This window comes from Sinocyclocheilus grahami, unplaced genomic scaffold (genome assembly GCF_001515645.1).
Source record: "Sinocyclocheilus grahami isolate Dianchi unplaced genomic scaffold, SAMN03320097.WGS_v1.1 scaffold1179.1, whole genome shotgun sequence".
Lineage (NCBI taxonomy): Eukaryota > Metazoa > Chordata > Actinopteri > Cypriniformes > Cyprinidae > Sinocyclocheilus > Sinocyclocheilus grahami.
Window position 1 is genome coordinate 263,191 of NW_015506358.1, and position 20,000 is coordinate 283,190.

The 20,000-nt window shown below is 35.7% G+C and overlaps 1 protein-coding gene across 4 annotated transcripts in view; it reads right to left on the reverse strand.

Annotated features, from left to right (window-relative positions):
- The window catches only part of LOC107567673 (protein FAM19A2-like), a 42,655-nt gene that overhangs the window by 11,750 nt on the left and 10,905 nt on the right, over positions 1-20,000 (reverse strand). For all 4 annotated transcript variants that reach the window (XM_016253385.1, XM_016253384.1, XM_016253386.1 and 1 more), the window contains exons 2-3: positions 2,932-3,081; positions 154-278 (exon numbers count right to left, since the gene is read on the reverse strand). In XM_016253385.1, the coding sequence (XP_016108871.1) occupies positions 154-278; positions 2,932-3,081 (275 nt within the window). The remainder of the gene's footprint in view (positions 1-153; positions 279-2,931; positions 3,082-20,000) is intronic.

Consider the following 20,000-nt stretch of genomic DNA (forward strand, 5'->3'; position numbering starts at 1 on the left):
TATATATATATATATATATTAGCCCACTTTATTTGAATTATTGTTGTACAGTCTGACTGTTGTTACAGATATTTTGGAACATTTCTCAAGCTGGTATTGGCATTATTATGATGGCTATACGACTGTGCTGTAATTGCATGGGCTCCCACTCACCTTGGTCGTCTTGACTTTGTTTCCCGTGCTGCAGCTCCAACCTTTTAGATCCGGCAACACCTTACACTCCTCGCCCTCCATACACGGCTGCATCTGACACCACCACTTCTGCGCTACTATAGAAGCTGCGCAGACAGAAAGAAAGAAAGAAAGTAAGACGAGAGAATCTCAACACTCCGCTCACTCTGTGGGAACTGCCAAAATGGGAAAGAAACAAGCCCAAATCACCACGCATCCATGATTTTGACGGATGCAGCAATGAAGATTGAGAGGAGGAGAAAACCTCAGAAGATCTCGCTCGCGTCCAGTGTCAAATGAAATGAAACTATGTCTTTGTATCTCTTTCTCCCAAAAACAATGAGGCTAGTCAGGGAGGAGGTCTTTGATTCAAAGCTGACGGTTTGAATCCATCAATCCGATGTGGGCTCGACGCTCACTGTATGTCATACGGGATAAAGTTCTGCCTTCATGTCAAGATGACAAGAGTTGCGGTCTGGGGGATTGGCACAATGTTGAGGGTTAAGGGGAATTGAGAAGCAGAAGGAAGACATTGTCGAGCTTGAGGCCTCAACTTTTAATATGGGGCAAAGAGGAAGGAGCTATAAACCTTTTAAGATCGCAGGATATCAAAAAACGTTTGTGGATTTAAGTCCACATCTATCAGCTGAATCCAGCTATATGATAAAATAAACTTTTAGGCTGAATGAAAAAAACATACCTCAACCTACAATTTCCAAAAAGGCACCTATACATAAAATTAACTGCAGCTTCCAGCTAACATGAACACTAGTAACATTAAAACACCAACAACTTTTATTCCTTTTCGCACAAATAATGATTACAGAAGCACCGTTTATTTATTATTATATAGATTTAATAGATTATTTCCATGATTCCTTGCACAATATTATGTTATGACCTCAGAATAGCGCACCATACTGCATGATTTGTAAACTAATACATTTTGAGGTTTGTATGACATAACCAGGTTTATATGTACGGCTTTTCTGATGTAGCAAACTTGCTCAGTAGCGCTCCTGGTACCGCTTTGCATGTGTGATGAGCCCTCTGGTACATTCAAAGTCCCACAAAACATGCAAGCAGAAACAATTTCATTCTGCAGAAATATCACCACAGGCACACTTTTTAATGATCCTGGGTGAAACTTTTACCAGATATACATTTAGGAAAACAGACCAAAAATATTCATGACCTTGTACATAGAGATTTTGTGGCCAATAAAATGCTTTCTAAAATGAGAATGTCCTGTCTTCCAAAAAAACATTTGCAATTAGCATGTAATGTAAATTTTAAGACTACCAGAGATGTTAGAAACAAGAATGAGCCCTTTAATCTTTAATCTTCCGTCCCAACTTTGTTTCAATTGCAAATACAGGAAAAACGGAAAAGAACATTGCGACTGTCAAAACTATTTTATGATGTTTTTCAAATTTAGACATACACGTGTAGTTAAAAATGTATACACTCCCACAAATCTACCAAAATAACAGTTTTACTATGATTAAACATGGTAACTGGCCACTACTGCTATTCTCATTCTCAAGTAATAAGTGTATTTAATATAGCAACTATAATTAAAATGGTTAGATTTTCTACAGGTGCTTCTTTGAAATTGTATTTTTGGGGTCCAAACCTCTGAGACTGCTAGTGATTTTTTTTTCAATACAAATTACATTATCAACAAATAAGTGAAAAGACATGATAAAAATTCCCAGATTTCCAATGTTGTGTCAGACTTTCACAACCCACAGTATGCAGACACAATCTACCGCATAAAAACAGTGTAGAGAGGTCAAGTGTCTTTCAGTCTTAAGTGTAGTGGCTTTTGTCCTCATACAGCAGGTAGAATCATGCGCTGTGGTCTCGGTGCTCAGCAGGGGGTGGCAGCACCTGTCAGATGCATTAGAGGGCAGAAAAGAAGATCAAGATCGATTGACCCGTCCAGTGAGGGGGCCGCTGACATGTTATTAGACAAGCAGCCCACGCTGCACTCGAGCGAACAGCAGGATGACGGTGTCACACTCAAACGGACCCTGACTCAGAAGTGACAGCCCAGAGAGATGAGACTGAGATAAAGAGGGACAGCTAGACTTTAAAAAGATGGTTTAATTTAAGAGCATTAATCCTTAAAATAATAAAACAGGCCAAAGCAACAAGTAACTTCATGTGTATTTTCTACTGTGTTCTACTGTAAATTATACCATTATACCAAGACATTTCACATTACATTAGCATGGTATTCCTTGATGTTTATTGAAAACATCACCGTACGACCAAATTTTTTTCTATTAAATAATACAATTAATTTGTAATATTCAAGAACAAAACAAAGATAAAATACATAAATTTTATCCTAATTAGTATAGATAGATAGATAGATTTCTCTCTATAGAGAGAAAGCATCATTTATATTACGATATATATAATTTTCTACTTTTATTCAGATGTTTATTACAAATAGTATTTTCAGAAAACCAATAAGTATAAAAGGTGACTGGAGTTCATGGTAAATAATCACAAATTTGCTTAATTAGCAACCTAGAAATATTTGTTCTTTTACCTTTGTGTGTGATTTTTAATGCTAAAAACACATTTTTAACGCTTTAAATGAATGTTATACTGAAAATATGATATAAAAGTCTAATATTTTATCTATCTATCAAGTATAACATTAATAATAAACTACTTTGCTTCATAGAATCAAACCGCAGAAACCACACACACACACACACACACACACACAAACAAATGTCTTACCGTCCACACAGGAAGGAGCCGCTCTTGTTGTCCCAGCAACTTGCCCAGGGAAGCAAGAACACTTGACAGTTTGGGAGCGCTCCTCGATTTTGTTCTTGTTACAGCAGCGGTGGGCTGCAATGACCTCACAGGTTCCCGCTTTGACGTGTACTGAGGAAAAACAACAAGGACACCGAGTCTATTAAAATCAGCCAGCTGTTTCAAACTCTCATCGCTGACAAAGGAAACGATGAGGCACTAATGCATATTCTGTTGCTGCCGGTGGCTGCAATGGAAATGAATTTGTTGACGTGGAGGCAGCGTACAATTTAATTAATGCTAATGCAAGCAGTTTGATTTGTCTCAGGTCAGAAATCAGAAGAAAACGTTCCCTGTGATCAACGGGTTGGGTTTTATGATTCACTTTAGTAATTACAAGTAAAACGGTTAATTGATAATCATGGACCTTTATGCATCTAGAAGGGTCTTTCAAGCAAATTATTTATTCTCATTTTGTTTTGTTTATCCTTCACCTATGACTGAACAACAGCGGGGCGCAATGTTACTTAGCATTTAAAAGCGTGTATTCACACATCATTTTGAAGCTCTAAATTGAGGAATTTAAAAAAAAGAAAAGAGTATAAAAACATTTCGAAAGTTTTAGTGTACCTTTCAAATCAGCCTTAATTACATTGGTAAAGATTTTCAATTTAAGACTTGAGTTAAAAATTGATTGAAAAAGGGGCCTCCATTTTCCCATTAGCTGGCCAATCTCAAAATCTCATCAACAACATTAAAAACATTTTGCCTCCAATCAATAAAGAGCCTTTAACGTGCGCACAAAAGGCTCTGCCGAGCGGCAGGCTGGTTGTGGACTTGGGAAAGAAAAACAGAGATTTACCGATGCAAACGCCGGCGGTGAAGGGCTGAACCCCCTTTGTGTGATTATCTCAGCCCCAACACACTGCAGGGCCAAAGTTAATTTCAAAAGGTTTGAGCGGATGCAAATTGAATATTCAATGGTGGAGTTCGTTCCAACGGCTTATAGAAAATGATTGCTTTGACTCATTCAATGTGCATTACCGCCTTTATTTGTGTACCTTCCAACCGCACAGTGCTTGTAAAAATCTATAAGAGAAACAAACTGGGATGGGTTACTCCACAAGCTGGAGTTTGACATGATATGTGTTTGGCTTCTCTGGTAGAGCAGCGATGTGAAAAATGGTTTGAGCATTAAAAAGTCTAGTTAAACAATCCTAAATAGCATTTGCATACATTTACTGGCATGATATATTCATAATATTCTAAAATTTAGCTATTCATAAATTAGCCATTAAATGATTATATAAAAAATGTGCAGATTGATTTAATGCTCTCAGAGTTGACAGAGAAGTAGAAAACAGAGAACCATTTACTGCTCCTGGATGGATGATTTAAGATTACACTTAAAACCAAATATTGACAAAAAAAAAACAAGCATAAACCAATACAAACCTGGGGTTGGATTCACAAAACTTTTCATTTCTTCTTAACTAGTGATTTTTTGATGCTCATGCCGATATCTGAGCAGGGTGGCCGATATAAAGTCAATACATATAATATATCACACAATTTAATTTAAAGGTAAGTTAAGGCACATGTATAAAAACTGCTGAAATGAAAATTATATTTATTTTGCATATTTCTTTATTGATATAATAATTTAAAAATGAATACAAAAAAATCTGTAAAAAAAACTATTTTAGTATTTTTCATAAATTAATAAATCATTAAAAATAAGCATAAAATGAAAGTAATTTCTTAAAAATAAAAAACCTAAAATTAATAATTCAAACTGTTCTTAAAAACCATTGTAAATAATGGGTACAGCAAGAAGAAGAAGAAGAAAAACACTCCAGCGATGCCAATGTCAGGTATTCAATCCCTAAGAACACACATACTTATGAACCTCGAGTGAAGTGCAAGTTGCTTTGGTTAAAAGTGTCTGCCAAGTGAATAAATGTAAATGATATTATCTATGCACTCAAGAGCTTCTGTGAAAACTCAAAAGCTTTTAATTTTGGCAGTGAAAATTAAGTTTCTATGTTTGGCACTGATCAAAATCTGTTCCTTGACTTGAGGTCACGCTGAAATTGAATCAAATTCGTGAAACAAAGAAAGTGTCGTGTTCCTGGAACAGAATGTTTTTGGCACAGCCACAGAGATCAGCACCAACACAGGAGCACCTGATCCCAGATCAGCCCTCGACCTGCTGTGGGAAAGCCTCTGTCAGGGTAGCAGCCACGTTGGCAGGGCCTGGAGAAACAGTGCAAACTACTGATTAAACCATAACCCTTTCACCAAGGTCATAAACAAGCCAACCAAATCTATAGGCAGTATGTGTGTGTACGTGAGCGAACGGCTCCTGTGAAGATTAAGTGGGCAGTGTTTAGCAAGGTGCCCGAGGACCAACAAAGAGAATTAAACAGCTACTTCTTGGCTCTGTATACTCGACTGATGTGAGACCTTTTCTAAGAAGGCGTTGTGTCTTTCTCTGGACATCTGTGCAAAATTTCCATGGACTTGCAATAGCTGCGATCGATATGTTTCACTTAAGGTGTGCAGGCTGGTCGTCTGGCAGAGTCAGGGAACGTCTGCCTCAGCAGAAGGAGGGGGCGCGATCCGAGTGCTAACAGTAATGGGAGCTGGCACGGCTCTTAGGCACTGCTTTCATCACCACAATCACATCCATTGATCCCACATTGACAAGCACCATCATCCCAATGAAGACTGTGAGGGTATGGATGAACTAGATGGATGATAAACTCATCAAAACTAGTTTGGGGTACACTACATGACAGAACGCAAAATAAAAGGAGCTTATTCGATATGTATATATATATCGCTTTTGTAAAAAAATATATATTTTTGTGTGTAAAACATAGGGCCTATATATGTGTGTTTGCGTGTCATGCTCACCAAGGCAAAATACAGTAAAAAAAAAAAACTGTAAAAATTTTAAATATTATTACAATGTTAACATGTGTTCTCTTTTAACTCTTTCCCCGCCAGTATTTTTGAAAAAAGTTGCCAGCCACCGCCAGCGATTTTGATGATTTTCACTCAAATTTGATGGCCTCCAGTATATTTTGCTGTATGAATATTTGAATATGTAATACACCAAAATCAAAGATCAGTTTTATTCTAGCTTAAAGCATTCTTTTTTTATCAACACCTGAATATAGATAGGTTTCATAAAAATGCATACTTTTGAGCAAAATTAAATTTTTTAATTTTTATCAAAAACGATATCTGGATAATATTCAGTACGATTTTCAAGCATAAATCCAGTAAATCGCTTCCATCAACACCTCCAAGGCTTGCATAGACATATACCACTTCCTGGATCAACATTTTACTGTAACATTTTATAGTTTTCATTTACATGCTGTCTATTGCTGATGATCGCATTATTTTTCATATGAATCTGTTTACATAAAAGATCGCTCGTTTCTCCATCCTGTTTACGTATGTTTTTGTTCGGGAGGTTTTGTACTCGTTCTGAAGATGCGTAATAGCGCCCCCGAGTGTATAACAGTGAAAACACGGAAAGCCGTAAAAACTCGTCTTTGGCGGGGAAGCGTTTTCTTGTAAAAGACTAGATAACTCGTCAATGGCGGGGAAAGTTAATATATTTAATTGCAAAATATTTGCAAATATATGCAAATATTTGATTTGCTGCTCGAGAAACATTTCTTATTATTATCAATGTTGAACAGTTCCACTATTAATATTTTTGTGCAAACCATGACACATTTTTTCAGGATCCTTTGATTAATAGAAAGTTATTTATTTGAAAAACAAATTGTCGGTTTACTGTCCCTTTTGATCAATTTAATTTTTTTTACTCTTACTGACACCAAAGTTTTGCACGGTATTATTTTAAATCTAATAACCTCCCATTTATGACTTACTTAAAGGGTCATAAAACACTAAACAACATTTTCTGAGATTTTAGCAGAGGTGTTTGTGTTGCACATGATAGAAAGCATCCGTTAATTTTAATTATTGGAGAAAACTGATTAATTTGGAGCTTTTTTGAGCAATTTTCATCTTCTAGATTTAAAATCGACATAGTGTTGACATCGCAGTTTGTGACGTGGCAAAGGACTATAGAACTTCGATGACGCATTGGTGTCTCATAATTATTCATGAGACTGCGTATTCTTATCCAATGAGAAGACGCTTCGCTTAATTATTCACGACAGCATTGTTGATTTACTATGACAGAGTCACGCTTCAGACTGTGAGATTGCGTACATTAAGTGAGAGATGCGCTTTCATTAGGGGTGTAATGAGTCACTCATTTTCTCGATGCGTCGATTACAAACCCTGACAATGCAATGCATCGATCTTGAAACATGGATTTTTGAATCGTGAATTGTCGATTTCACAAAAGTATTTAATGTTTTCAGTTTGTACATTCTTTACATTTCTTTTGGACCTGGGGTAGAGAATTTGGAAACATGGTGAAAAGAAATCTTATGAATCATACTACAACAGGGATAGAAAATAACAACGTTAATGAAGTATTATTAATATATTATTAACTTTATCCTACAGGGGAAACTGTTACTAATGATGGAAATAAACTGAAATATTATAGTAATCAACTATGATTCATATGATTTTACATGTGGCCTGAGAAAATCATGTCTATTATTGGTTTGTAAGATTGGAGATCACGCCGCACACGTATACAAACATTCAGGAGGACACAAAATTCTTGAGAATGCTGCCCTGCAACTTTTATTAATAAAATAGATTAAATAGCCTACTGGAGAGACGCACAGATGCAGGTAGGCAACTGTCACCTCTCTCTCTCTCTCTCTCTCTCTCTCTCTCGATCGAATAATTAATTCAAGTAGCTAAATATTATCATGAATTAATTCAAATAAATGTGATCTTACCGCACTATTTCATCTCTTTCTGATTTGAAGCGGGCAGAATGCTGAGCTAACGAGCCGTAGCTTCGCATCAGGTTTTTCTTGCCTTCACATCGTGCATTAAAATTATTCAATGTACAGCTAGCCATGCATTATCCCTAATGTGTTTGCTCTTTAGTAGCAGTTTTTTACGGCAATATTTAAATGACATCCTGGTCATTCTTGGTGTACGCAAAATGGTCCCACACTATCGACAAGCATTTCTCTGGTGGAAATAAAGCTTCGCTGTTTGGTCCCTCTGTCACAGTTAATCTAATGCGTGTAGTAGCCTCCGTGTCTCTAATAAGCACGTCATTTTAAGCTGGTGCACCTTTAGTGTAACTTTGTTTCCATTTTGCACAAGCTGCAACAGTTCCATTCCATGTAACAGAAACACTCTCGGTTTAGCAGAACATTTACGATTAATTAACCGTGATGTTTAAAAACACGGTTAATTGCGAAACCGGTTAATCGCTGCATGCCTACTGTACATGCCACAAAATAAGCTTTAAAAGTTGAGGTTCATATATTTTCGATACAGAGAGCAGATGCAAATGGCTGTGCATTTATTTGTGTTTTTAACTCGATGGGAGGGAAATGAAACTGATCCCCTCTTCCCCCTCCACTCCTCAGCGCACCACACTCACTTGTAGCATTTTTCAAAACTGTGGTGAAAACAAACCGGTGCTGAAACAGGGGGTTTTATGACCCTTTAAAAAGTAACTTTTCTTTTATCTAATGCATTAATACTCATAATATTTTAAGCATGGAAAAACTGTCTACTTTTGCTTAGAAATATCAAATACTTTTCCAAATACAATAAAGTTAAAAAACCAAACATATGGTTTTTCCAACAGCCCAAAAAGTCTATCAAGCAATGACAAACATATGGTTATTTCACAGGATTTGCAAATGTTGCTGGCACTTGTCAGATGTGGTTAGGATCTAAGAGTCTCCATGCAGTTTCTCATTAATGCAAGTTGAAGGGTAAAATCATCTAACATTGGGATGTGTGACATTCTCCACAAGGGTAAAGGCCATTTTAAAAATAAAACTGAACAGATTGCTGCCTCAGATGCAAGTATGAGCATTAAGCAAGCATTTTTCCCCCTTTTGCCTTACTTCTGTGCTTTTTCAGTCTGTCATTGATAGGCTTTTTTGGAGCCGAGCAGCTCTTTTTCCACAAATAGTCAGCGAACATATTGACGAATAACAAAAAAGGAGAGAAAACATAAAATGTTCCTACTAAGCTCCTATTGAATTAGCATAACACAGCCACCCTCTCCTTTGGTGCAAGAGAGAGAGATGACAGACTTTGTGTTCACAAAATTGCTATTCAAAGGTTGTATTTCCACCCAGAAACACTGTGATGGAGACGCTGGATGAAAAAATAAGAGTGAGGTGCTTAACCGTTAAAGCAAAGGATGACTAAATATCACCATATACCTCGTAGTAAACAAATGATTAAACCTTCATTAGCCGAGGACACATCAAAACAGCTATTATGTTGCCATGCTAAACAAAAGCATAAAGGCATGTCCTTAACGGTAGTCTGCTTTCGTTTCATGTGACAGGCAACAATTACTCATGAGCAATAACAAAGCCTCTTCATATCTGTTAACTCCCCTCAAACGCAAAGCTCTGTTTGCATCCTCAAAGCTAATAACTACAGTGACAGTGTCTGTTTAACCAAGAGCAAAAATAAACCATTGGAGACCAGATTCGATCCTGTATCCCAACAAAGTACTAAACCATGTAAAAATGTTAAATGTCATTGCATTATATAATTTAGCGTTTATTTTTTAAAAAGAAGGCAGAAGCAGAAACTTCTGATATTTTGAAGTAAGGTTGAAGCATCCAAATACTGACTTTGGAGATGCAGGTTTAAATTCAACATGCTTAACAGAATTCATTAAAGCATTCATGAAGTCGGTAGGTCCATTCTGGAGCCAAACACACATTCATCGCCAGAGTCTTGGTAGTCTCTCCAACCCAAGGCGCTTGACAGACAATATCAGCCTCACCGGTTCAATGGAGCAGGGATGGTGTGTGTGTGTGTGTGTGTGTGTGCGTTGCATGATGTACAGAGTCTGATACGTCCAAGACGGGCTGACTCTTCACGGCTGTAAAGAACCATCTGTTCCTCCATGAATGTTCTATGCTCAATGAAGAAGGAAGGGTGGTATTGATTTAGTCATCCGAGAGTTAAATAACATCATGAAGTATTCATTAATGGTGCACTGACCAGAGCACATGGGCACATCCACAGAACACCTTAGCTTAAAAAAAATAAATTCTAAAAAGAACACAGAAGTCACAATTTTCACATGTGCACTGCGCTTAGTAGTAAAAACCTAGTGCTGCATCACAATAATGAAAATCAAAGTATTAGTACACAAATATAAGACAGAAATAATAACTTAAAAGAAAATATGTATTATTATTATTATTAATTATAATAACAACAATAATCATGATCTATTTTATAGAATAAATGGTCACAATTTTCGTTTTAAAAAAGTATTTATGTTTTTGAGCTTTATTTAGGCTAACTGTTAACTATATGCAATTTTAAGTTATTTAAGTAAACAATAAATGTTATTTTTCCCATGATCACAGCTATTTCCTGTTGAACACACATAAATAAATATAGATAACACAAATAAATAATAATTACACACATGAATAATAATAATAACAGCTTTTCTCTTATAACTTACATGTACACTAACTTTAATATATATATATATATTTTCCAGCAAAGATTTAATTAAATTAAATGACTTTTACATTGTTACTTATGTATTTCAAATAAATGCTGTACTTTTAATTCAAAGAATTCTGAAAAATATGTATCATGGTTTCCACAAATATAAGAAGCAACACTGTTTTCAACATTGATAGTAATAAGAAATGTTTTTTGAGAAGCAAATCAGCATATTAGAATGATTTCGGAAAGCTCATGTGACACTGAAGACTGGAGTAATGATGCTGAAAATTCAACTTCGCCGTCACAGGAATAAATTATATTTTGAAATATATTCTACATCATTTGAAATAATTTTTCACAATATTACTGTTTTTATTGTATTTTTTATCATCAAACGGATGCAGCCTTGGTCAGCATAATTTTTTTAAATCCTACCAACCCTAAACATTTAAACAGTAGTGTACACACACACACACAGAAATTTCCCATGCATCTAACCTACGCCTGTAGATTTAATTTTAGTGCGAAGACCCATCAAAGCATCAAACTTCAACAACCGATAAAAAAAGAGAAGCTACATTTGTAGATGATTATGCGTGGTCAGTAGAGGCAGTTCGGAAAATGCCGTTCAGTAAACTACATCGAGTAGCATATTACTAGCACATTCTCCAAGTTGCGCAGCAGGAAATGAGTGCACTCTTTTTCCTCGACTCTGTGATCAAGCTCACTTTCACTCCGTCTGTCCTAACACTTATTACTCAGTGTGACTGCAGCGAAAAGAAAGAGAAATGCTTCTCTCCCTTTTTTTTCTTTGACCAGAGAGAGAAAGTGAAGCAGAGTGGCAACCCAATTACCATACCATCGCCATGGCAATTTACAGCAAGTCACTTATGAAATTGTTATGAGGCGATAGGAGAGCTAGTCATCTGCGGGCTGCAGAAATGGAAGATCAAACGCTCTGTCTCGCCGCCACACTGGTTACCTGATCAGAGGTGTTTGGGTGCGGGGAGGGGCGAGAGGGTCTCTAAAAAGTCTAAATGAATAGATGTCACATCAAATGTTCTTTACCGGATCAGATCTTTGACCCAAATACACTGTGTTTTTCCTTGACACAAGACGCACTCTGATAACCAGCGAGCCGTGGAAAGCCCAGGCAGGAGCGATGACAGCAAATTTGCGCCTGTAAGATACGGCCGCTCAGGTTCTGCAGAAAAACACCACACAAACACAGCTAAAGTACCTCTGTGGTTAGCGAAGGCTAATATGAAGGCAACTCTCCCAAACAGGAGCGAGTATGGGCAGAGGTCCAAAACCTCATGCTGGTGTAAACAGAAATTGAAAAGCACACAATAGAAACATGCATGAGTATCTGAAAATGATAACCGTTTGCTTTTGATGGTAGGAACTGTACTGTACTGTGTATTAGCTGTCTAGTCTGAGAGTCTTTGGCTGCGTCGTCCCAAATTTGAATAATTTTTTTCTCCCTGAATTATTCAATTATAATTTAATAATTTATTAATATAATTTAATATATGATTCATTATTTAATATATATAACATGTAATTTATAACATTCATAAATATAAATGTATAATACATTTATAAAATAATATAAATATGAATAGGCATATAAAAATAATATGCATAATAAAATTAGATAATGTCACAATTTTTAATTCAATTTAATTGTTAAAAAAAAAGAAGAAAATCTCACCGGTGAGGGGAAAGAATAACTAATAATAATAATAAATTGTTAAATTATTATAACATTTTAAATAATAGATTTCACTATATGGATTGCCGTTCATTATTCATTATAGTGTTGTCAAAAGACCCGGTACTTCGGTACCAAGTCGGTACTAAAAAAAATTTTAACGTTACGTTACCAGGTTTTTTTAAGTACCGGTGGTACCGAACCCGGTCAACCCGGTTTTTGATGCGCTATCCGAAAGGTGCGCAGATGTGCTCTCTTCATAAAAGCACAGAGACGTGGCGACATCAAAACGAGGAAACACACCAAACTAACAAAACACTTTAAAGACACCCAGATCAAATGAAAGAGTTCAAGCAGGTAAATTTAATTTAAATTTTTTATATTTAGATCAGTGTTTCCCATACATTGATTTATTTGTGGCGGCCCGCCACAATATCAAAACTGACCGCCACAAATAGATTTTCCAAAAGGCTTTGACTTCGTTGAATAAACAAGTCGAAACCCGGTGCAGGTGTTTTTATATCACTGTATTTCTGAAGAAACCCGACTGTCTTCAGAAAATTATGGATGTCATTTTCATTTCATCCACATTCAAACCTCTATCTCTGCCACTTTACAAGCGCCATCTGCTGGCAGAGAATGATTTTGCATATATATGCCGCCACAAATAGAGTGCAAGTCTGGGGGAAACACCGCTTCTGTTATGAATATTATTCAATATTTTAATCTGAACATCGGATTGAAATGAACACTGTTATTAGAGTAGTTAATCGTTAGCATAAGCGCGGCTAACGCTAATATAATGAACATTAGAATGAAATTTCTTTATTAACTATTTAATGCTCCTATAACTTTTATTAGGGTAACAAAACAGGAGGATATGATCAAATTTACAATTTTTTCACACCAGAGGCTTTTAAATGAACTGTGAATCTAAAATATGCGTGCTAGAGAATGTACAAATGGTTAACATTGTTTGTGTCATATCAGTCAGAAAAGCAGTTCTGGGCTTTTTTATTTGTATTTTTTTAGCTAACTTAGTTGTTATTCTTGGCTGAATAACTCTAGGTTTTCAAAAGCCCTTCAAAATTAAATATGTACACAGTTTTGATTAAATGAAAGTATAGTCAAATTTTTTAATTAGAATGTTTTTGTGTTTTGCTTTGGTACCAAAATTGGTACAGAGAACCGTGGATTTTCACTGGTACTGGTACTGAATACTGAAATTTTGGTACCTTGACAACACTTATTCATTATTTAAAGGGGTCATATGATGTTGCTAAAAAGAACATTATTTTGTGTATTTGGTGTAATGAAATGTGTTTATGCGGTTTAAAGTTAAAAAACACATTATTTTCCACATACTGTACATGATTGTTTCTCCTCTATGCCCCGCCTTTCTGAAACGCATCGATTTTTACAAAGCTCATCGGTCTGAAAAAGCAAGGTGTGCTCTGATTGGCCAGCTATCCAGTAAGAATATCTCTTTGGATTTGAGACTTTAGTCTTTGCAACTTTACAGATCTTCTTTATGCAGCAAGAGCTTGTAACACTTCAAAGAGAAAGGAAAAATTTTAATTGCATCATATGACCCCTTTAATATATAACATGTTATTTAATTCATAAATGTATATGTATATATAATATATATATATATATATATATATATATATATATATATATATATACATACATACAATTACATAAAATTCCACAATTTTTAATTAAAATATATATTTTTTATCATAGAAAATCTCACCTGTGAGGGGAAAATATCTAATAATAATAATAAATTATTAAAATATAATAATATATTAAATAATGGATTTCACTATATGAATTATCACACAGAAAGGTTAAAATAATGTTTAGAACATACAGTAAGATAAAAATGTCCATTAGTACGGCAAATTATTTTATTTAGCATTTTTTAAATAATATAACACCAAATTGTAGAATTGACAGACTAAAATTTACATTACAAAATTGGTAAATTTCCCTGTTTTTCTTCTTTTTTCCTGGTCTTCGATTGACCCTCTATTTTGCCAATACATATTTTTAATACTTTTGCTAATAACAAATTCAAAGTACAGTCCTTTCATTTTCCAGACAGTCTTCTGCAAATAAACATTACACCCCTTTAAGCACGTCAACATTATTAATAAATCAATTTTCGCTGATGATGCCTCGAGACATCACCAGTGGCATCATTATCATTTAACAGAACTGGCGTTTTTCTCTTTCCATTGTTTCTCTTTAAAAACAAATCAGTGATCTCTTCCTAATATGCGAGATCACCATAATGTGATAATCAACAAATCTGTATTTACATGAATGCTTAAACAGTTTGAGAAACATTACATTTGCAATCTGGGTCAACACGTAACCGCACCGCTTAATGAGGCAGGGATAGTGATTCCAAAATACTCCACAGATCATTGCTTACCATTCTCCTTCTGTAAATATCATTCATCATGAATGAATGATGCATTTATATAGCACTTTATTGTGTATTGTTGTACACCCAAAGCGCTTTACAATCATGTGGGGGGGGGGGGGGTCTCTCCTCAACCACCACCAGTGTGTAGCATCCACTTGGATGATCTCCCCGGCTCTCTTTCCTTCCCCTGCTGTATCCTTTCCTAGACACCAAGGTGTACATAGTGGTCAAGCCAAAGGTTTGGTGACAGATTGCTGTAGCTGACAGATTCAGAACACATCGGCCAAGGGCTCAAATGAACCTCTGTCCAACACCATCCATCTCTACATTGAATCATTAATGGCTGCCCCTGATCAATGGTCCTCCCTTGAGGAATCACGCACCTATCTCAGTCAATAGTCTCTGAATGTTATTACATTTCAGTTGTCGTGAAAAAGAGCAACACCATGAAACTAACAGAGTCGCTGTCACCATTTGACACGCACTTGGCAAACGGTGGATGAAAGTAAAGGTGAGGAATACTGCTATTACAGCATTTCAGAAATGGCACTAAGTCTGGAGAAAGGTAGAAAGAGTAGGGATTACGCAACTTTCAATCCATGAATTGCATGCAGATACATACAAGAATGTTTGCTTTCATAGGTGCAATTTAGAATTTATAATAATTTAGCAAATTGATTATGTATAATTATGACTAGCAGCTATTTTATATGGACTATTCAATGCCAAATAACTAGTAATCTAGCGAAGTGAACCATGGCCACTATAATTTCAATTTATACAATGAAAACATGGCATGTATGAATTTCTTTGCACTAAATAGGATATCAAACCAAGTGTCAATTTTTTTATTTATTTACTTATTTATTTTTTTTAGATAAATGACACTTGGTTTGTTGTATAATACAAAGACATTCAAATAAGTATAATGTGTTGTATAAAGTGTCTGTGGGACACTGTATGACATGCAGGATAAAACAATTTCATTATTATTATAATTAATTATATTTATTATTATATTTAATACAATCATATACGGTATGCTGAACTTAAATGGAGAGCTACTATTTACTGTTATACTGTTTATCACCCAAGTAGGCATAGCTATTGACCAATAATTTCAAAATGCCATTTCAAAATTTCAATACCATTTATTCATTTAGAAGATAGTTTTACCCAAAGTAACTTGCAAATAAGAAATTCAAAGTATTTTCATCCCAAGGTGGCAGTAAGTTGCGAGTTATGAGAGGTGCTGTAATACAAAATTCTTAGGCACACTGTTTACTCTTTATCATTAGTGCTTAAATATACATAAAAAATATATATATATCAGCCCTGGCTGCTCCATAGTTTATTCAGGGAGAATTGTACTTTTCTCACTTCTGAGACTTTTATTACACCTGCCTGTCTGGGTGTTCTTGTTTTGTCTTGCTTTCAAGATGATAGCTTCAATATTTAGTTACTTTTCCCATCCACTGGAGAAGCAGCCAAGCTTTCCTGAATAGCATTCACATCACAGCATCTGACACTATTGGAAAATAATGGAGAAAAAAAAAATGGTGTGAAACAAACACATTCTTTATAAAGGCTGAGGTTTAATATTACAGCACGGTGGATTCTAGCCAGTCCCAAAGCTGATAAAATAAATGAAATTATCATATAATATCATAGGAAACATATATGCACAAATACTACTTAAATGGACAACTTTTATAGCGCTTTTTGTCATTTTAGAGCCATATTCAGCCTAATACCTCCATGAGCAGAGAAATCAGTGTTGGTTTTCCAACGTGTTCGTTCATTCTGAATGCATCCTGTTTCTTACTACAGTCATGTTTGCTCTAAATAGCATGCTGTCCCCACCCTCAAAGTGTCAGTAGTGTTTTATATCTCACATATGCACACGTACACACACAAACAGATACACTGTCCTCTGAGCCTGCAAAACATGACTGACAGGGGAGATGTCATCACACATGCTGCCGTGGTAACAAACAACACCAATCAGCTTCCTGTGCTGTCGTCTACAGACTGAGGCGGAAAGGAATCAACCCATGACAAAATAAACAAACTCGCTCCCATCCAGAATGGCATAAAATATAGTGCATGATCCAAATACAACATTCCCTGGCCTGTACTAAATGATCATTTATTTTAGAAGTTTTCAAATGCAACTTTTAGATTTGAAGGATCTATACCTCCGAAGGCAATATGTTAGGATGGTTCATCAAAAAATTAAATTGTAATTATTCAATCACCCATAACAAACACATAAGGTGTTACTTTTCCAAGGTCCAGATTAGATCGCCAACCAAAACCATCATAAAACCTTCCATGACTATCTCGGACTCATTCAACTACGCCATTTCGGGTCAAGGTGAAATATTGCAAGTACTAATTGTTAATCGGCCAAATTACAATGAGTGTTGAGCAAAGCTGCCGGCAGCCAGAGGTGAAATATTACAATTATGAATTCTTAATAGTCTAAATTACTTTAACTGAGGTCTGTTCAAGAGTCATTAACCTACTGTATGGTAGCGCTGGTCATAATTAATTCACATTTGAGAACACCGCATCGCTCCCTGGCACTGAACATTTTGTTTTGCATAATTTAACCAGCATCGCTTCTCTAGTAGTATCACTGGTCACTGTGGGTCACCAGACAGGGATTAGACTGCATGTAAGATACGAATGCTAAATTAATCACTGCAAAACTGATATGCGTCCAGTTGAGAGCGAAGCATGAGTTGAATTCTCAGTTTCAGACTCAACTATTGTCTCACTCAGGGACACCAAGACTGCAAGGTGAAAAAAAATTAAAGCAAACAGCTCAACAATAATCACATGCAGTAATGCATGCTGGAAGCTTGCAGACCCTTAACCAATCAGTAGCACTGTTCAACAACAAAATTGTTCAGACTCTTTTAGGCTTGTTGGGACAAAATTTGATGCAACATTGTTAGTCTAACATGTGCTATTATGTGCTAGATTCATGGTAATTCACATTTCTAAGCAACTCAAAAGGTCGCCGTATGCTGGGTAAAAGGTAATTGCAGAGTACAAGATGAGTCATCAATATTTTTGGTTCATTTCCTTGGAAGAGAAAGACATTTAAAATGTAAATGGGTACTGTATATCTGCTCTATTTTAGGAGTACCCTAGCATACAGATGTTCACTGAGCAAACTGAGAGGCTTATGGTGTAAGATTCTGCTTCCAGGGGTTACAACCATTTAAGGCATATGTGTAGAAATTTGACTTCATAAATACAGGACTCTATATTGATATATTATGTAGAATCAACACTGGAAATAAGACAAACATAATTCATTTTTATTGTAGTGTCACATTGGTTGATATTGCTAAATTTGATGCTAATATTACTGTTGAAAAGCTGCTTTCTGAATTCAGTTGCCTCAATTTAAGTCACCATTCCAGTGCAACATTTCCAGAGTGAACTAGAAAATAAAATAAAATATATTTAATTATATTGTTTTACTCACTAAAAACAAGAAACATTTCTTCTTTGACAAAGTGTACTGATGAATTATGTACAATAAGACCAAGAATTGGCTAGAATTGCTGAGGCATCGCATGCAATAAACTGCCTACATGGACGACTGATAGAATTCATTATAAAAACTGCACAAGTAAAAATTAAAACATAAAATTTCACTTGGGCCCAACTACCTATTGTGGTTAACTAGCAGAACTTTAACACATTTGGGGTGAGGTGTAGTGGAGACTAATATAGAGAGGGAGGGAACCAACAACCCAAGAAATCCACAAACCCTTCGGAGCATCTCTCACAATAGATCTCTCGCCTCGTCTCCTTTAGCGAAGGATGCCTGCTCGTAAATGTCTTCCAGGATTGATATCATATTATTACTTGCACTTATTGAGTGGGTAGTTTCAAAGGGACAGTTATTAAAGCAAATATCTTTAATTTACGATCTGGGGCCATCAATCTGTTCTAGTAATAACAGCAAGGAATTCCTTATTAGAGTTGAGAGAGAAATATTGAGTTTCCTGACATATTCTCAGCTGGGTGAAAATATAACCATGCTCAAACCATGAAATGCGACTCTACTGGAGATGTGCAAATGAACCGTGAGAAAAAAATAGTCTGCATTATCAGTGCCGCAGTTAACAGAGTGAAATCCAAAACTCTGATTGAATGTCACCATGCAAAGGTATATGTGTGCATTCAAAATCAATTATAGCGCTTGTTTCCTTGTTTAGCCATACTATGCAATATTGCTTTCAATATGATCAATATTTCTGTCATCTAGTAATAATAACTGACAAGCTATATATTAAATGGTATACTAAAATTAAAGATATATTACAAGCACTTTTCAATAGAGAAAAGAGAGTTTAAGCCCACTTAAACTAAACTAAAAAAACTAACAAAAAGAAAAATACAACAATTAAGAATGTACAATATGTTTTACATATACATATGATAAAAAAAAATCTGGAAAAATCTTACTAAGGATCTTAAGTGAGCTTTCTACATAAATATATTGTATACTAACAATAAAGGTTAGACAGTCCAATAAAATATGTTTCATGTAAAGTGGGTCTTGCAAAGCATACACAGAGTTGGGTCTTCACCTTTAAGCAGAAATGCATGGGTCAATCTTGCATGCGATTCAGCCCCAAAAAATCCAAAGCTAAGTTATTTAATTCAGCCAGAGACTGAACAAACCCCACCTGTCACACTTATCGTCTCAAAATTGATGGCCAAAATCACAAGGTCCTAAAACATATAAATGTGAGCCTTTTAAAAAAAACTGCAGTGAGTAATTTTAAAAGCTTCATGATGGCGATGTTAACACGCTGTTCTCAGCACTGCCCGCTAGACCGCTGTCAGCACTTCTCTGCTAATTGCCTCCGTCAGTTAAAATCATTATGATCCCCTTTTATTCCGGCCCAAAATAGAAAAAATCATGTTGCTCGGAGTCACAGACTGACCGTCAGGGAGTCTCAATGGCTACTAATGAGATGCTACTCATGGGTGAAGCCGTATGTATGAGCGGGGATTACTGTATGAAAAGTCAGGTGAGCTATAATAATAAGAAACTAGTGCTGGAGGAACACAAGCTCACTTACACTGACTATGACTTGAAAGAACAAAAGGTAAAATTGTTAAAATATTGCTTAATATGTTTAATGTAAACTGATTATTACCGTTTCTGTATGCTTGCTTAAGCTTATATACTTGCAGTTTCAGTCCAGTTTGATCACACCTTCTCAAGCT